Below are 15197 nucleotides of genomic sequence, written 5' to 3' on the forward strand. Positions count from 1 at the left end.
TTTTTGAACCTCAAACTGCATGAACACATTGCATTACAACAAATACACAAAATAATACTCTTTTTTGCAACATCATATTACCCCTTTAACAGAAAATGAAGTACCATTTCATTTTACAGTCTGTTTCAGCAAGTACATACTATGTACTTATTACAGTAATTACAATAACTGGGTTTTCATACACAGTTGCGAATTTAACTTGTGCACAAAATTGGAATATCACATAAAACGAGAATAAAAATTACATATTTACTTAACAAAATATATGAAAATACATTTATGAAAATTAATTTAGTATATCTAAACAACTGATACATTTTTTTTTAGAATAAAATAATTTATACAATAATTTAGCATTTAAAATATTCATGAAAGCCTATATAATTAATAAAATTAGTAATTTCACATATATAATATATGTAAATATAGTGTTACGTTATACAATATAATATAATATGTGACCCTGGACCACAAAATCAGTCTTAAGTAGTACAGGTATATTTGTAGCAATAGCCAAAAATACATTGTACGGGAAAAAATTATTGATTTTTCTTTTATGCCAAAAATCATTAGGATATAAAGTAAAGATCATGTTCCATGAAGATATTTTGTAAATTTCCTACCATAAATATATTTATATATTATATATATATATATTTTTAATTAGTAATATGCACTGCTAGGAACTTAATTTGGACAACTTTAAAGGGGATTTTCTCAATATTTAGATATTTTTGCACCCTCAGATTTTCAAATAGTTGTATCTCGGTCAAATATTGTCCTATCCAAACAAACCATACATCAATGGAAAACATTCCAGATGATGTATAAATCATAACTTTCAAAAAATGGACCCTTATGACTGGTTTTGTGGTCCAGGGTCACATATTATTATAATATAATATAATATAATATAATAGGATATTAAAACAATGGGGAGGTTAATCAGGAAAACGAACATTAAATAGTCAATGGAAAGCAAAAGAAGTATCATCTCAGCCTGGCTTATAAACCACTAGCACAATTTTTTGATGACACAAACAATCTCTAGCAGATATATCATGTGATGATTTATTCCCATACCATTCCCTCAGCACACTTAGTGCCTGCCAATACAAGTCCTGGATCAGGCATATCGTCACCCAGGTACACGTGTGTTCCACGGCAGAGAATACGTCCACCCTCCTGCAAAGGTATGTTTGTCTCTATGGAAACCGCATTGGTTCCTATCACTGGCCTGTTAGCACCTCCTTGGCACTGAATTTTCCCACACCTAGCGTCCCTGTTTAAATCACACAGGCAAAATACAATGAGTGAGCATGCGACAACAGTGCTAAATGTTTTTACACTGAATAAATGAGATAAGGTGATAAAACGACTGAAAAACAAAGAGGAGATTGTGTTGTCTTGAGGTAATCTCGCCTTTCACACCCTCTCACTCATGTGTCAGGAGCAGAGACTGTAATTAATAGTGACAAGAGATTACATGCAACACCATGGGGCTGCCACTGTCGCTGAATAATAATGTCACGGCTACAAAGAAATTAATAAAATTATATTCATTACAACATGTTTGATGGGCCATCCCATAATAATTAGACAGCAAATTACATCAATGAATCAGGACAACCTTAAGCAATAGTATTTTTTCATTTCAATCTAACTTTGTTTTTGTTTGGAGAATGTGTGTCTTGTTTTGAGATAGTTATTTCTGTGTCAGGTAAAATTCATAAATTCATGTTGAGAATGTTTATTTAAATATAAATTTTTGAATAGAGAAATATTAAATTATTTAAATAACTGAAAAGTTAAAAAAACTAAAACTGCCAGTAGGTGGTGATAAGTCACTGATCATTACTGAATCATTCATTCATTTGATTCGTTCAAACGTCTGATTCATTCAGGAATAAAGCAAGTGAATGTCTTTATGAATGGGAAATTAAATAATTGACTTAATAGATTCTTTTTAAAACTCACGTTCATTCATAAACGAAACACTGCTGTGTTTAAACGGAGATGCACAGCGGCTCAGTTGTGACTTTTAATCAATTTTCAACGACGAAATAGAGCAAAATCAGACAATAGTGTTATAGTCAGACAATGTAAGTCACTTAATATAATTTCTTGTTTATTGAACTGTTGTATAAAATCAATATCACATTTGCAACCTCCCTTAAAAATCATTAAAAGCTGTCACTCATCTTAGTTCATCGCGATCTCACAAAGTTCCATTACATTCAACGAAGCTCTCTACACTGCACAATCAATCTCTTATTTACACTCTCTCTACACTTTGTTTATGAAAGGATTTGTCAGATATGTCTGTGATGCGTTACATTATCATTTTCTAAACTATAGCAAATAAACTAATAATGTGAGAAATGTTGAAGGTGTCTGAATAAATTTTGGTTTGACTGTATGTTTCTTACTGAAGTTACAAAAGTGATTTAGTCAAGAGCAGTAAGAGATTTTTTCTCTTTTGTTGTTTAATTAACATGAATGACAGACAGCAGGAATATTAGACTGCTGTCACTTTAAGACCTTCCCAGATCCAACAAATTTTGGTTTGACTGTATGTTTCTTTTTAAATTTAAAAAAAGTGATTTAGTCAAAAGCAGTGAGAGATTTTTTTCTCTTTTGTTGTTTAATTAACATGAATGACAGACAGCAGGAATATTAGACTACTGTTGCTTTAAGACCTTCCCAGATCCAATACATTTTGGTGTGACTGTACGTTTTTTGGTTTGTCTGTATGTTTCTTATTAAAATTGCAAAAGGGATTTAGTCAAGAGCAGTGAGAGATTTTCTCTCTTTTGTTGTTTGATCAACATAATTCACAGACAGCAGGATATTAGACTGCTGTCACTTTAAGAGCCACCCGGAACCAATATATTGTTACATGTGTTTTTATTTCAGCTGTTTGCTTTCACTTAAGACCTAAATTACTGTGTTTATAAGGGTACTTGCACGCATTTTGACACATACAAGTGAGTGTATTCAACCGTTCAAGGGCTATAAGGTGGCAAAAACGCTCAAAAAACAGCAGAATTGCTTCTTATTTGCTGCTGAATGTGATTCAACAGCTTAAAATCACTTGTTTTTAAACCACAATGCCTAAAAATGCTTGCAAACGAAGTTTTCGTGAACAAGTAGCACAGCAACGTCACATAGAGACAATAGTTGAAAATCTCTACCGGTTGACAAAATTTAAACCAGGCAATAACAAAGCACTCATATTGTCAAAGTACCACAAAATTAATCAGAATAAAAGTTAAAATAAAGCAAAGTAGTAGTTTAGCAAACAGAACAGAACAATATTGAACCAGACACAGAGGAAAACAAGCAAAAGTAAAAGGTTAAAGGCCAAAGTGCTGTAATATCATGCCCTGACTGTACCTTGCTTGACATTTAGCAAAAGAACCTTTGGAGTCTTTTCCACAATTTCCATAGGGATCACCTGCAGAGTTTACTCTTTCAAAACAGATTCCCGGGGCAGGTTTCGCTCCTGGAAAACAAGAAAGAACGAAAATAAAACAGCATATGCCTTCTGTCAGAGATGAAAATATGACACTGTACAATCCTTCCATCTTGTTTCAGCTTGTACATAAACCAAAAACAGATGAAAGGATAACATGTGTCAGACTGTGGCCTGAATCCTTTTGGAAGGGAGTATGAACAGACATATGGAATAAATAACAGCAATCAGTGCGAGCTTTCATACCGCTGAATGCATGCAGGACTGAAGGGAAGTTCTGACCTGACAATGTTACGTATAGAATTACATTGTCTAAAATGTATGATTAATGAAACGTATATCTGTAATCAATTTTTAGTCAACCAAATAAGGAACCCTGCAGCTATCCGAGCATATTGAATCTACAGAGGTACCAACCTGGTCCCCACAGAGTGATGCATTGCTGCTCATGAGTCTGACAGATGCCATTGTAGCAGTAGCCATCCATATTGTGGCACGCGTGTCCGTCGTGTAGGTATACATTGGCAGGACAGTGGGGGTTTGTTCCGGTGCAGAACTCAGGTAAGTCACAGGAGTTACTGGACTCTCTACAAGGAGTCCCAGCTGGTTTCAACTGCACAGACAAACAAGAACAAAAGGCTTGCGACAACAATAGAGAGCCAACTTAAAGTGCACAGTGTCACCTAAAGGGGCTTCTTTCAACATAAAGCAAAGAGAAATATGTGACCCTGGACCACAAAACCATAAAACTCAACTTAGAGAATTAGAGAGTTATACATCACCTGAAAGCTGAATAAGCTTTCCATTGATGTACTGTATGGTTTGTTAGGATAGGACACTATTTGGCCGAGATACAACTATCTGAGGGTGCAAAAATCTAAATACTGAGAAAATCACCTTTAAAGTTATCCAAATTAAGTTCTTAGCAATGCATATTACTAATCAAAAATTAAGTCTGGATATATTTATAGTAGGAAATGTACTAAATATCATGTAATATCATGAAACATGATCTTTTATATCCAAAAAGATTTTTGGCATAAAAGAAAAATTGATAATTTTGACCCATATAATGTATCTTGGGCTATTGCTACAAATAAACCTGTGACTGGTTTTGTGCTCCAGGGTCACATACACTACTTCTCAAAAGTTAGATTTTTAATGCTTTTTAAAGATGCTCATTAAAAGCTGTGTTAAAGGTTGTATCAGCGATTTCTAGCCTGAAACATAAAGTGTCAAATTCAGCTGACCTTTCATCACGATCCGCTCGCTGCCTGCTCCATAAATTGTCTGTGAAAAAACCGCGTCTCTCTGGTCAGCCTAGGGTCCGAGATATGCCAAAAAAACAATCGGAACTACCAACCTTTCCACAGAAAAACAAACAGTGTTCCAACCAATCAGCGTCAGGGGTTTGGTGTTGTGGACTTTCGCTCCGCCTCCCTCACATCCCTGCACCAGTAGGAAAGTCCACAACACCAAACCCCTGACGCTGATTGGTTGGAACACTGTTTGTTTATGTGTGGAAAGGTTGGTAGTGCCGATTGTTTTTTTGGCATATCTTGGACCCTAGGCTGACCAGAGAGACGCGGTTTTTTCACAGACAATTTATGGGGCAAGCAGCGAGCGGATCGTGAAGAAAGGTCAGCTGAAATTGACACTTTATGTTTTAGGCTAGAAATCGCTGATACAACCTTTAATTTGACCAAAATACAGAAAGAAAAATTTAATATTGTGAAACATTATTATGATGTAAAACAATGTTTAACAATATTAATATTCATTAAAATTTTATTTTTTATTTGTAATTAAGGTTGAATTTTCAGAATCATTACTCCAGTCTTCAGTGTCACGTGATCCTTCAAAAATCATTCTGATATGCTGATTTATTATCGGTTCTGGAAACAGTTGTGCTGCTTAAAATTCTTTCGGAGCCTGTGATACTTTTTTCAGGATTCTCTGATCAATAAAGGTTACCATTTATTCAAAACAGAAATGCTTTCTTACAATATACACTAATGTTCAAAAGTTTGGGGTCAGTAAATTTTTATTCTTTCTTTCAAAAGTATAAATAAAATAATACTTTTATTCACCAAGGATGTGTTACATTAATAAAAAATGATAGCATAGATTTACATTGTTATTTCGAATAAACGCTGTTCATTAAACTTGTTATTCATCAAAGAATCCTGAAAAAAGAATCACAGGTTCCAAAAAAATATTTGGCAGCACAACCGTTTTCAACACTGATAATTCCAATAATGAATCAGCATATTAGAATGATTTCTAAAGGATCATGTAACACTCAAGACTAGAGTAACAGCTGATGAAAATTTAGCTTTGCACCACAGGAATAAATTATATTTTAAGGCATATTAAAAAATATATATATATTGTAACAACATTACATTTTTTCTGTATTTTTGATCAAATAAATGCAGCCTTGATGAGCATAAGACACTTCTTTAAAAACAGAAGTCTTACTAATCCCAAACTTTTGAGTGGTAGTGTGTGTACTTAACTGCAATGCAGGCACTATGAGATAAACCCAAAGTCATGCAGAGAAAAGCTTTGCATGAATTACAAAGACTATTGAGTATAATAGTCATTTCTACCAAGTGAAATTCATGAATAAGTTGCACTAAGTAACATAATACAGTCCAAAAATGTGGCAAGACTAAATACTTTTAGTTGCCATTTTTATTTAATGAAGCACTACGTTGAAAGCTTGTTGTAAAGTCTGTGTTAACATGTATCCCTGTTCTGGGGTCTGTACCAGAGGGCTCTGGTCTGGCTTTTTGCCCTCTGTAAGTAAGTGAGCTGAGCGCTGTGATTTATGTGTCTGGAGGCCTGAGAGGAAACTGAGTGTCTATGTTTGGAGTGCAAATGTCGGTTCATGTTGCACTTATTAATGGGGCAAGGAGAATGTGATTTCCATGCCTTTATGTTACACACAGAGAAAGAATGAATGACGAGGAAAGAGGGACAGGAGAGCTTTACAAAAGTACCTGGCAGTCTTCACAGCACTGTCCATGGGCGCACACAGCATCTCCCTTGAGAGTGCAGGTTGTAGCATTACAACAGGGGTTCTGACACTCCTAAAGAACACACGGATGACAATGGATTTGAAGGCATTGTGTGTCATTGTATCACATAGGGAAAGTTAAGTCAATCACAGCACACTTCATTTAAAGGGAGAGTTCATCTAAAACTCAAAATTCTCTCACTGATTCAATTTAAGATATTTTTGATGAAATCCGAGGGCATTCTGACTCTGAATAGACAGCAATGCAACGTTCAAGGCCCAGAAAAGTAGTAAGGACATTGTTAAAACAGTCATGATGTTATGAAGCTACAAGAATACTTTTTGTGTGCAGGTGTCATAAATGAGAGTTGAAGGCTAACACGTCAGAAAAGTAATTGTTGAATAAAGTTGTTATTTTTGTTTTTGCTCACAAAAGTAATCTTGTATCTTCATAAAATTAAGGTTGATCCACTGATGTCACATGGACTATTTTAACAATGTCCTTACTACCTTTCTGGGCCTTGAACATGTCAGTTATGTCGCTGTCAATGCAGGGGCATAAAGCTTTCGGATTTCATCAAAGATATCTTCATTTGTGTTCTGAAGACGAACAAAGCTCTTACAGGTTTGGAACGACATTAGGGAAAAGAATTTTCATTTTTGGGTGAACTATCCCTTTAACTACTGAAGTCTTGAAGTCAAAATATCAAACAGTTTGTTAAATTTTAAGGGGCAGAAAGAAGGTGAAGGTGTTTCATTCAAATACCCGAAAGACCAAAAACAAACCTAAATAAAAAAAAACACACAGTAAACAAAAACCAAGAAAAGTAACAAACAAAATAAGCAAAGTAAACAGAATACAAAAACAAGTAAACAAACAATGAAAAACAAGCAAAGAAAACAAAGGAGAAAACATAAACAAAAAAGCAATCACAAAACAAGCCAAGTAAACAAAGAACAACAACAACAACAAATAAAAGCAGAACAAGCAAAATAAACAAAGAACAAAAAGGCAAAGCAAACAAAAACCACAACAACAACAAACTTAAAACCAAATACAAAACAAGTAAATGAAGAACAAACCAGCAAAACAATGAAAATATTTAACAAACATAAAAATTACAACAGATTAGGACATATTAATGGAAGTTATTTACATATTTAAAGAGACAGTTGACCCAAAAATGAAATTTCTCACTGCAAAAAAATGCTTTTCTTTCCTAATCATTCTTGATTTAATATTTTTAGATATTCTGGCTGGAAACAAGACAAAAATCCAAAGAAAGAAAACCATTTTTTGCTGCTGTCATTACTCACTCACCCTCATGTCGTTTCAAACCCGTAAGACTTTTGATCGTCTTTGGAACATGAATTAAGATTTTGAATAAAGTTGTTATTTTAGTTTTTTGTGCACAAGAAGTATTCTCGTAGTTTCATAAAATTATGGCTCAACCAGTGATGTCACACTTGACGATGTCCTGATTACCTTTCTGAGCCTTGAACGTTTCAGTTGCGCTCAGATTTCATGAAAAATATCTTAATCAGGGTTTCTGCAGATATGAACAAGTGAAATTTAAGACTTTTTAAGACCTTTTTAATACCACCTTATATGAAATTTAAGACCTTAACCTGTAATGGAAATAGATATTATATTACATGCATATGTGATATTTAATGTGTTTAATGTAAAAAGTAAACAAAATTTCATGGCTGTCATAAATTAAATTTATTACTACGATATACAGTGAACTTTCCATATCAGCAGATACTATTCCACACAAAATATCCCCATAAAAGTACCACTAGAAATATCTGATTTAAAAAAAAAAATTCTGAAGCGATTTTTTTTTTTTTACTTTTGAAATGTATGCATACCTTTGAAATTTATTTTATGAATTTATCAATAAATTCTAAATGGCTGTTAGCAGTGAGATTACATAATTTACACTGCAAAATTAAAAGTGAGATTAATGTTTTAAATACATTTATTGATTTATAAATATATATATTATAAATGTTATATAAATACTGCGATTCTGTCTGAAGACGCAGAAACTTCCACAGAGGGAGAAAAAAATCTACAGTTGTTAGCAACTGGCCTTAGCCAAGCCCTATATTCAGTTTTTCCAAGCCCAGTTTCGCTAAACTTGCACTTCCTCATAGCTAAAAAGTTAAATCCATTTGACTTCTGCGGTACAATCCGAGAGAGACTCGCGCCAATAACAGAAAGCTGATTGGCTATTGCATGCTGGTCTCATTTGTAGTTTAAATTCAGCAAATTATATTTGGAATAGTGAAATAAAGAACTACAACACCACGGAAACAACAGAAAGAGAATTTAAATGAGCATTAGAGGTAGCGTTACATGGACATCGGAAAAATAAGACCTGTGTAAAATTATTTAAGACCTAGAACAGCGAATTTAAGACTTTTTAAGGCCTAAAATTTTGATTTTTAAATTTTAGACTTTTTAAGACTTTTTAAGACCCCGCGGAAACCCTGTTAATTTGTGTTCTGAAGATGTACAAAGGTCTTACGGGTTTGGAAAGACATGAGGGTGAGGAATTCATTTTAAAATAAATTAAAATAAATGTTAATTTTTTTGGTGAATTATCCCATTAACTATTGTTGTTAAAATTTAAGGGTCAGAAAAAAAGGGAAAATATGTGTCCTTCAAAGACCCAATAGCAGTTAACAAAAGCAAAAGAAGTAACCTAAACAAAAACAAAACAAGCAAAGTAAAGAAAAAAACAAGAACAGCAACAAATAGTCACATGGACAATTTGGTTGATTTCCTTGCTACCTTTCTGTCTATGGAGGGTCAGAAAGCTCTTGGATGTCATCAAAAATATCTTAATTTGTGTTCCGAAGACGAACGAAGGTCTTTTGAGTTTTGAACGATATGAGGGTGAGAAATTAATGTCAGAATTTTTATTTTTGGGTGAGCTATCCCTTTAAGTCATGCTGTTCAATTGCATAGGTCAAAAAGAAGGTGGATAATTGTATAAAATGGCCAAAAATGTTTGTTTTTGGTGCAAGAAACCTTTCTAACTAGACCTAAGGGAAAAAATAAACTGCTACAGCAGTGCAGGCTATGACCCCTTTAATTTGACATTAGATAATTAGGGGTTACAGTAAAACAATGGAAAGGAACAAAAAAAAAAAAAAAGTCTGTACCGTGATCCCATGTGATCACTGTATTGGATATTAGTTCCAGGTGTGGAGTTCGTATTCTTTTAGGAAATTCCCTTCTGTCAACCAATTTTATGCATCCATAGCAACAAAAAAAATGTTTGGAAACGTTACTGTAGGTTTGTGTATGTGAGTGTGCTGATGTCTGGTTTAAATTAGTGGTCCATGCATTGTTCTGCTTTTGAGAAAAAAAAAAAAAAAAAGATGTTGTTTTCTCAGACTCTGAACTCTTGGTATCAGTGAACCGTGTTCTTGTGTGTACGTGTCTCAATGAGTGACATCATCACTGACCCGAGACTGGAAGTGATGGGAACGTCAGAGTCCTAGCACAATTGAAGGAAAGAGGACATTTATCTCAAAAAAGAAAGGGGGAGAGGAAGAGAGAAAATAAGAGACGAATTTTAAAGACTAAAAATAATTAGCTTTACTGTTGTAGTAAAGCTTTGTTCTTTGTTTAAAACCTCAAGCACTAAAATTTGATTTCATGCACCGGACAAAAAACATCTATTCCTCTCTTTCACTCCTTTTCTCCCACTCTTTCCTTCTTTAACAAGGTCCTGGTGTTGGCTGGGAGAGGTGCTGAAGGGCTGGGCTGGGTTAGGTCAGTCAGCCAGCTCTAACTACTCCTCAGAGTCACGAAATCTCTTTACAGACCTGCTGTTTTCTCTAAAACTACTGTCGACTAGTGTGAAATGATGGGGGGATGGGCTTCTCTTATTCTTCTGCCCAACACTCAAGACCTGCTGCTGGGCTTCCTCTCTGCTCTTTACCCGCTTCCTCCCTCGTTCCCCCCGGTGAGATCACTGGAGCTCACGGGTGCCATTCTAAAACAAACTTTTTCCCCGTTACAAGATCCTAGACTTTAAAGTTCAGGCCAGGCTTTTTTCACACAAAATGCTTCCATGACATCTAAATTACTTACACCATTTTTGAAATCTCTGGTTCCATTACTACATGATATTTAGGGGGCATTTTAGCATTTATTTATAGGACAGCGGAGACAGACGGGAAGGTGGAACTGGATCGGGCTGCACATATGACGCAGTCTAGACTCAAACCCGGCTCTTTTTACGTCACACGTGTGACCCACTGCACCATGGCTCAGATGGGAGCAACACTGAACATTTTAACAGCAATAATACCTTCCTTTGCTGTTTTTTTTGCTGTAAATGTAATTTCACACTACGAATCATTTCAAAGACACCCTGCAGTAACTGTAATAAGATTAGCGACATGGCAGTCACTTCGGCAGTACTTTTCTACTGTTTGAGATTTCTTTCATATTCTTTTCGCATGTATGCTCAGTAATTATAGTGTAGCCTTTATATGCAGTGGAGATCAAAATTAGAGAACTTCTATACAATCTATAAATACAGTTGAAGACAAAAGTTTACATCCACCTGCAGAATCTCAAAATGTTAATTATTTTACCAAAAATAAAAGGGATCATACAAAATGCATGCTATTTTTTATTTAGTATGGACCTGAATAAGATATTTAACATAGAAGACATTTACATATAGTCCACAAGAGAAAATAATAGTTGAATGCATAAAAATGACCATGTTCAAAAGTTTAAATACTGTGTTGTTATCTGAATGATCCACAGCTGAAAAGTCCTTCAGATCCCACAGATTCTTTGGTTTTCAGCATTTTTGTGTATTTGAACCCTTTCCAACAAGGACTGTATGATTTTGAGATCCATCTTTTCACACTGAGGACAACTGAGGGACTATTACAGAAGGTTCAAACACTCACTGAAGCTTTAGAAGGAACCAAGATACATTAGGAGCCAGGGGTGAAAACTTTTGGAATTTGAAGAAAAGGGTAAATTTCACTTATTTTGTCTTCTGGGGAACATGTATATATTTTCTGTAGCTTCTGAAGAGCAGTACAAAATAAGAAAAATGTACACATCCTCATACCATTCAAAAGTTTTCACCCCCAGCTCATCATTTTAGTTTTTATTTAATTTAAATTTTTCATTTAATTTATATTATTTTATATTTTGTCCCCAATAGGTTTCTTATTTTATATTTACATTTACATTACATTTATTGTTTTTATTTAACTTTATATTTAATATTTTTAATTTTTAATTTCATTTAATTAAATTTGATATATTTTCCTCATCAGGCTTCTTATTTTATATTTAATTAATTATTTATACATTTTTAAAATTAATTTTGTTTAATTTAAAAAAAGTAAATGAGTAAAAGTAAAAATGTGCCTAATGGGGGCAAAAATAAAAAAAATTAAATTAAATTAAATTAAATTAAATTAAATTAAATTTCTTTTTGTCCCATTCAGGCACAAAAAAAATTATTAGACATTTAATTTATTTTTTAATACATTTATTTACTTTTTTTGTTTAATTAGGATAACTTAAAATAGGACTAATCAGTGACCTTGAAATTTAGTAAATTATAGGTTGTTCTTTTTTGATCTCCACTGTATGTGTGTATAAAAATCTTTGAGCTACATTTAAATCTGGATTGTAAAAAAAAGGAAAGGTAGTTTCAGACTAGCTATATAGTAATCTGTTATTTCACAGGTGTGTCCATGTGTTGTTTTTCTGAATGTGTATCAGTACAGGAACAGGTTTTGAGGACAAAGTCAGATTGAAAGGCAGGATTTGGCCTTTGAATATTAAACCGACCACATCAAATTCCAAACATCACTGAAGACTCGATACGGACTTGGTTCAGATCTGCTAATCCTAACAGCTAGATAAGTAGCGGCCTGCTTTGTTGTGATGTACAAAGGTCTTTGATGTGTGTGAGTTTTTCATACCTCCGGCTCTCCGCAGTCACACTCCTCTCCTTCTTCAATGTATCCGTTGCCACATTTCTGTCCCCCGTAGAGCATTTTCACTTCAGGCATATTATATAAACACATGCCCACCCCCTTCTCCAGACTAGCCACCAGATCCTTCTTACTGCACGTACTGAACACCGTGGGGAATGGGTACCTGTTCACAAAGAGAGACCAAAAAGGAAAGAGCAAATTTATTGAACATATATATATTTTTTTAATCATTTTACTTTACTAATTATTTTAAATTGAATTTTAAAAGTAATTCAATTGTGTTCTATTTATTGTTTTTATTTAATTTAATTATTTAATTTAATTTAACTTAATTCATTTTGTCTCCATTAAGCTTCTTATTTTATATTTATTTTTAATTACATCATACATTTGTATTACATTAAACATTAAGTATTAAACATTTTATTACATTAATTTTTTTTTTTATATTTAATTCATGTATTTTAGTTAGTTATTATTTTTTTTGTTTAACTTTTACTTGTAAGACAATTTTATATTTTATTTTATATTTATATTTTATTATATACTTATATTTTTTAATTTAATAAATTTGATCCCAATCAGGCTTCTTATTTTATATTTAATTAATTTATTTTATTTTATTAGTTATGTTTTGTTTAATTATATTTTAACTACATTTTTAATTTATAATTTATTGTTTATTTGAATTTTTATTACATTTTTGTATTTATTTAATTTTAAATATTATATTTTTAATTAATTTTAAAATTCATTTTGTTCTCATCAGACTTCTTATTTGATATTTAATTTATCTTTTATTACTTTATTTTTTAAATTAACTGTTTACCTACATTTTATATGTATAATTTTATTTTTTTACATTTTTGTTTTCATTTTACTTTGTGTTTTATATTTTTAATTTGATTTATTTTAAATGTATTTTATATTTTTCCCTATCAGGCTTTTTATTATTATTATTATTATTATTATTATTATTTTTATTTTTATTTTTTTTTTTTTTTGTTTCATTAAACATTTTTTTAACTACATTAATTTGTATTACTTTTTTGTATTTATTATCCATATAAATTAAAATAATTTAATTTAAATGAATTTAATTTTGTCCCCATCACTCTTATTTTATATTTAATTTATTTTTAGTACTTTTTTTTACTACATTTTATATTTTTAATTCATTGTTAATTATATATTTTGTTACATTTTAGTTTTTTTTATTTAACTTTGTATTTTATATTTTTAATTTATTTATAATTTATAATTTATTTATTTTAATTTTATATTTGTCCCCATCAGCCTTTTTATTTTCTATTTAATTTATTTTCTATTAAATTTTTATTATTATTTTTTTTTGTTAAACAGCATTTTACATTTTTAATTTGTTTACTTTATATTTTTCATATTTTTAATTTAATTTAATTGTACATGGTTTTTATTTTTATTTATTTTTTAAACTTCATTTATATTCTTATTGTATATTTAATTTATTTTTTTGTTACTTTTCTAACTACTTTTACATTTTTATTTATTGTTTATTATAATTTGCATAATATATATTTCTTATTTAACTTTATATTTTTACTTAAAATTTATAGTTTTTATAAATATTTTTGCTTATTTTTTTTTTAAATTTTATCTATTTAATTTTATTGCTTATTTTACCTTATTATTATTAAATTGTTGGTTTTATTTAATTGTATTTCATATATATATATATATATATATATATATATTTAATTTATCATGCAGGTTAATCAGCTTCAATAACTTTGTTTTCCTGGAATTCAACCTGATGCTAGGGCTCCTCTTTTCAGCAGTAATTGTAACCAATACAGACCTGTCCAAGCAAATATACATCTTGCCAAACCCATTTTTAAAGCAAATGGATTTTAGTGATAACTCAGTTATAAGAGAAGTATAATGAATGAGAGTGCAATGAATATAATGGTACACAATCTCAACAACCCAGCCAAGCATAAAAAGTTGCAAGTATTCAAATTCCCAAAGTCATTAATGGCATTACTTCTACGAGCATAAAAATGACAACAAAACAAAGCGAATTAGCATATGACCTTCCACCGTGGCATTCACGCCCGAGTCCTCTACGTGATAGAACACTAAGCCAGCTAAGCGCAAGCCCATATGGTACAATTCACGTTAATTCATCACTACCGATACGTGATTATAAACAAACCAGCGCCGGGCCTGACCTCAGCTTGACCGCAGTCGCCGCAGCCGCCTCGGACACAAAGACTGAGCGCTCTTTCAGATGAAGCAGAGCAGTGGACGATCATATGACAGTCTGGGAGCGAGACGAGGTGAGATATCTGAGAGGAGAGCAAATGAAGCTCATTTGGGTCTGGGCTCTGCTCACTGGAGAGTAGTACTGCAGAAGATCCTTCATGGTCTGTTGCCGGTATCTTCAGCTCACTAACTCAGCCCGACAAACAAGCTCAACAACAAAGTGCGTATTTGCTATGCACTCATAAATATGTGCGACGCTGAATAAATGGATGTCCTTGAATTAGTGTGTTTTCGAAAAGCGAAAGTGACTCTTCCTGCAGATTAATAGTGTATGCGTGCATGCATGTGAAGAAGGGATTAAAACATTAATAAACATAAGGTTAATGGGTGCAACACGTCTGTGCTGAAAAATTACAGCATATGGTTACGTTCAGTAATTACAGTGTGCCAATATAT

The 15197-nt window shown here is 32.3% G+C and overlaps 1 protein-coding gene across 1 annotated transcript in view; it reads right to left on the reverse strand.

Annotated features, from left to right (window-relative positions):
- Positions 1–15197, reverse strand: part of adam12b (ADAM metallopeptidase domain 12b) — a 145386-nt gene that overhangs the window by 27975 nt on the left and 102214 nt on the right. Inside the window, exons 12-16 of the mRNA XM_073827314.1 lie at positions 12483–12660; positions 6481–6570; positions 3893–4088; positions 3397–3505; positions 1084–1282 (exon numbers count right to left, since the gene is read on the reverse strand). Of these exons, the coding sequence (XP_073683415.1) occupies positions 1084–1282; positions 3397–3505; positions 3893–4088; positions 6481–6570; positions 12483–12660 (772 nt within the window). The remainder of the gene's footprint in view (positions 1–1083; positions 1283–3396; positions 3506–3892; positions 4089–6480; positions 6571–12482; positions 12661–15197) is intronic.

The sequence above is a fragment of the Garra rufa genome, chromosome 21, assembly GCF_049309525.1.
Source record: "Garra rufa chromosome 21, GarRuf1.0, whole genome shotgun sequence".
In the NCBI taxonomy this organism is placed as follows: Eukaryota; Metazoa; Chordata; class Actinopteri; order Cypriniformes; family Cyprinidae; genus Garra; species Garra rufa.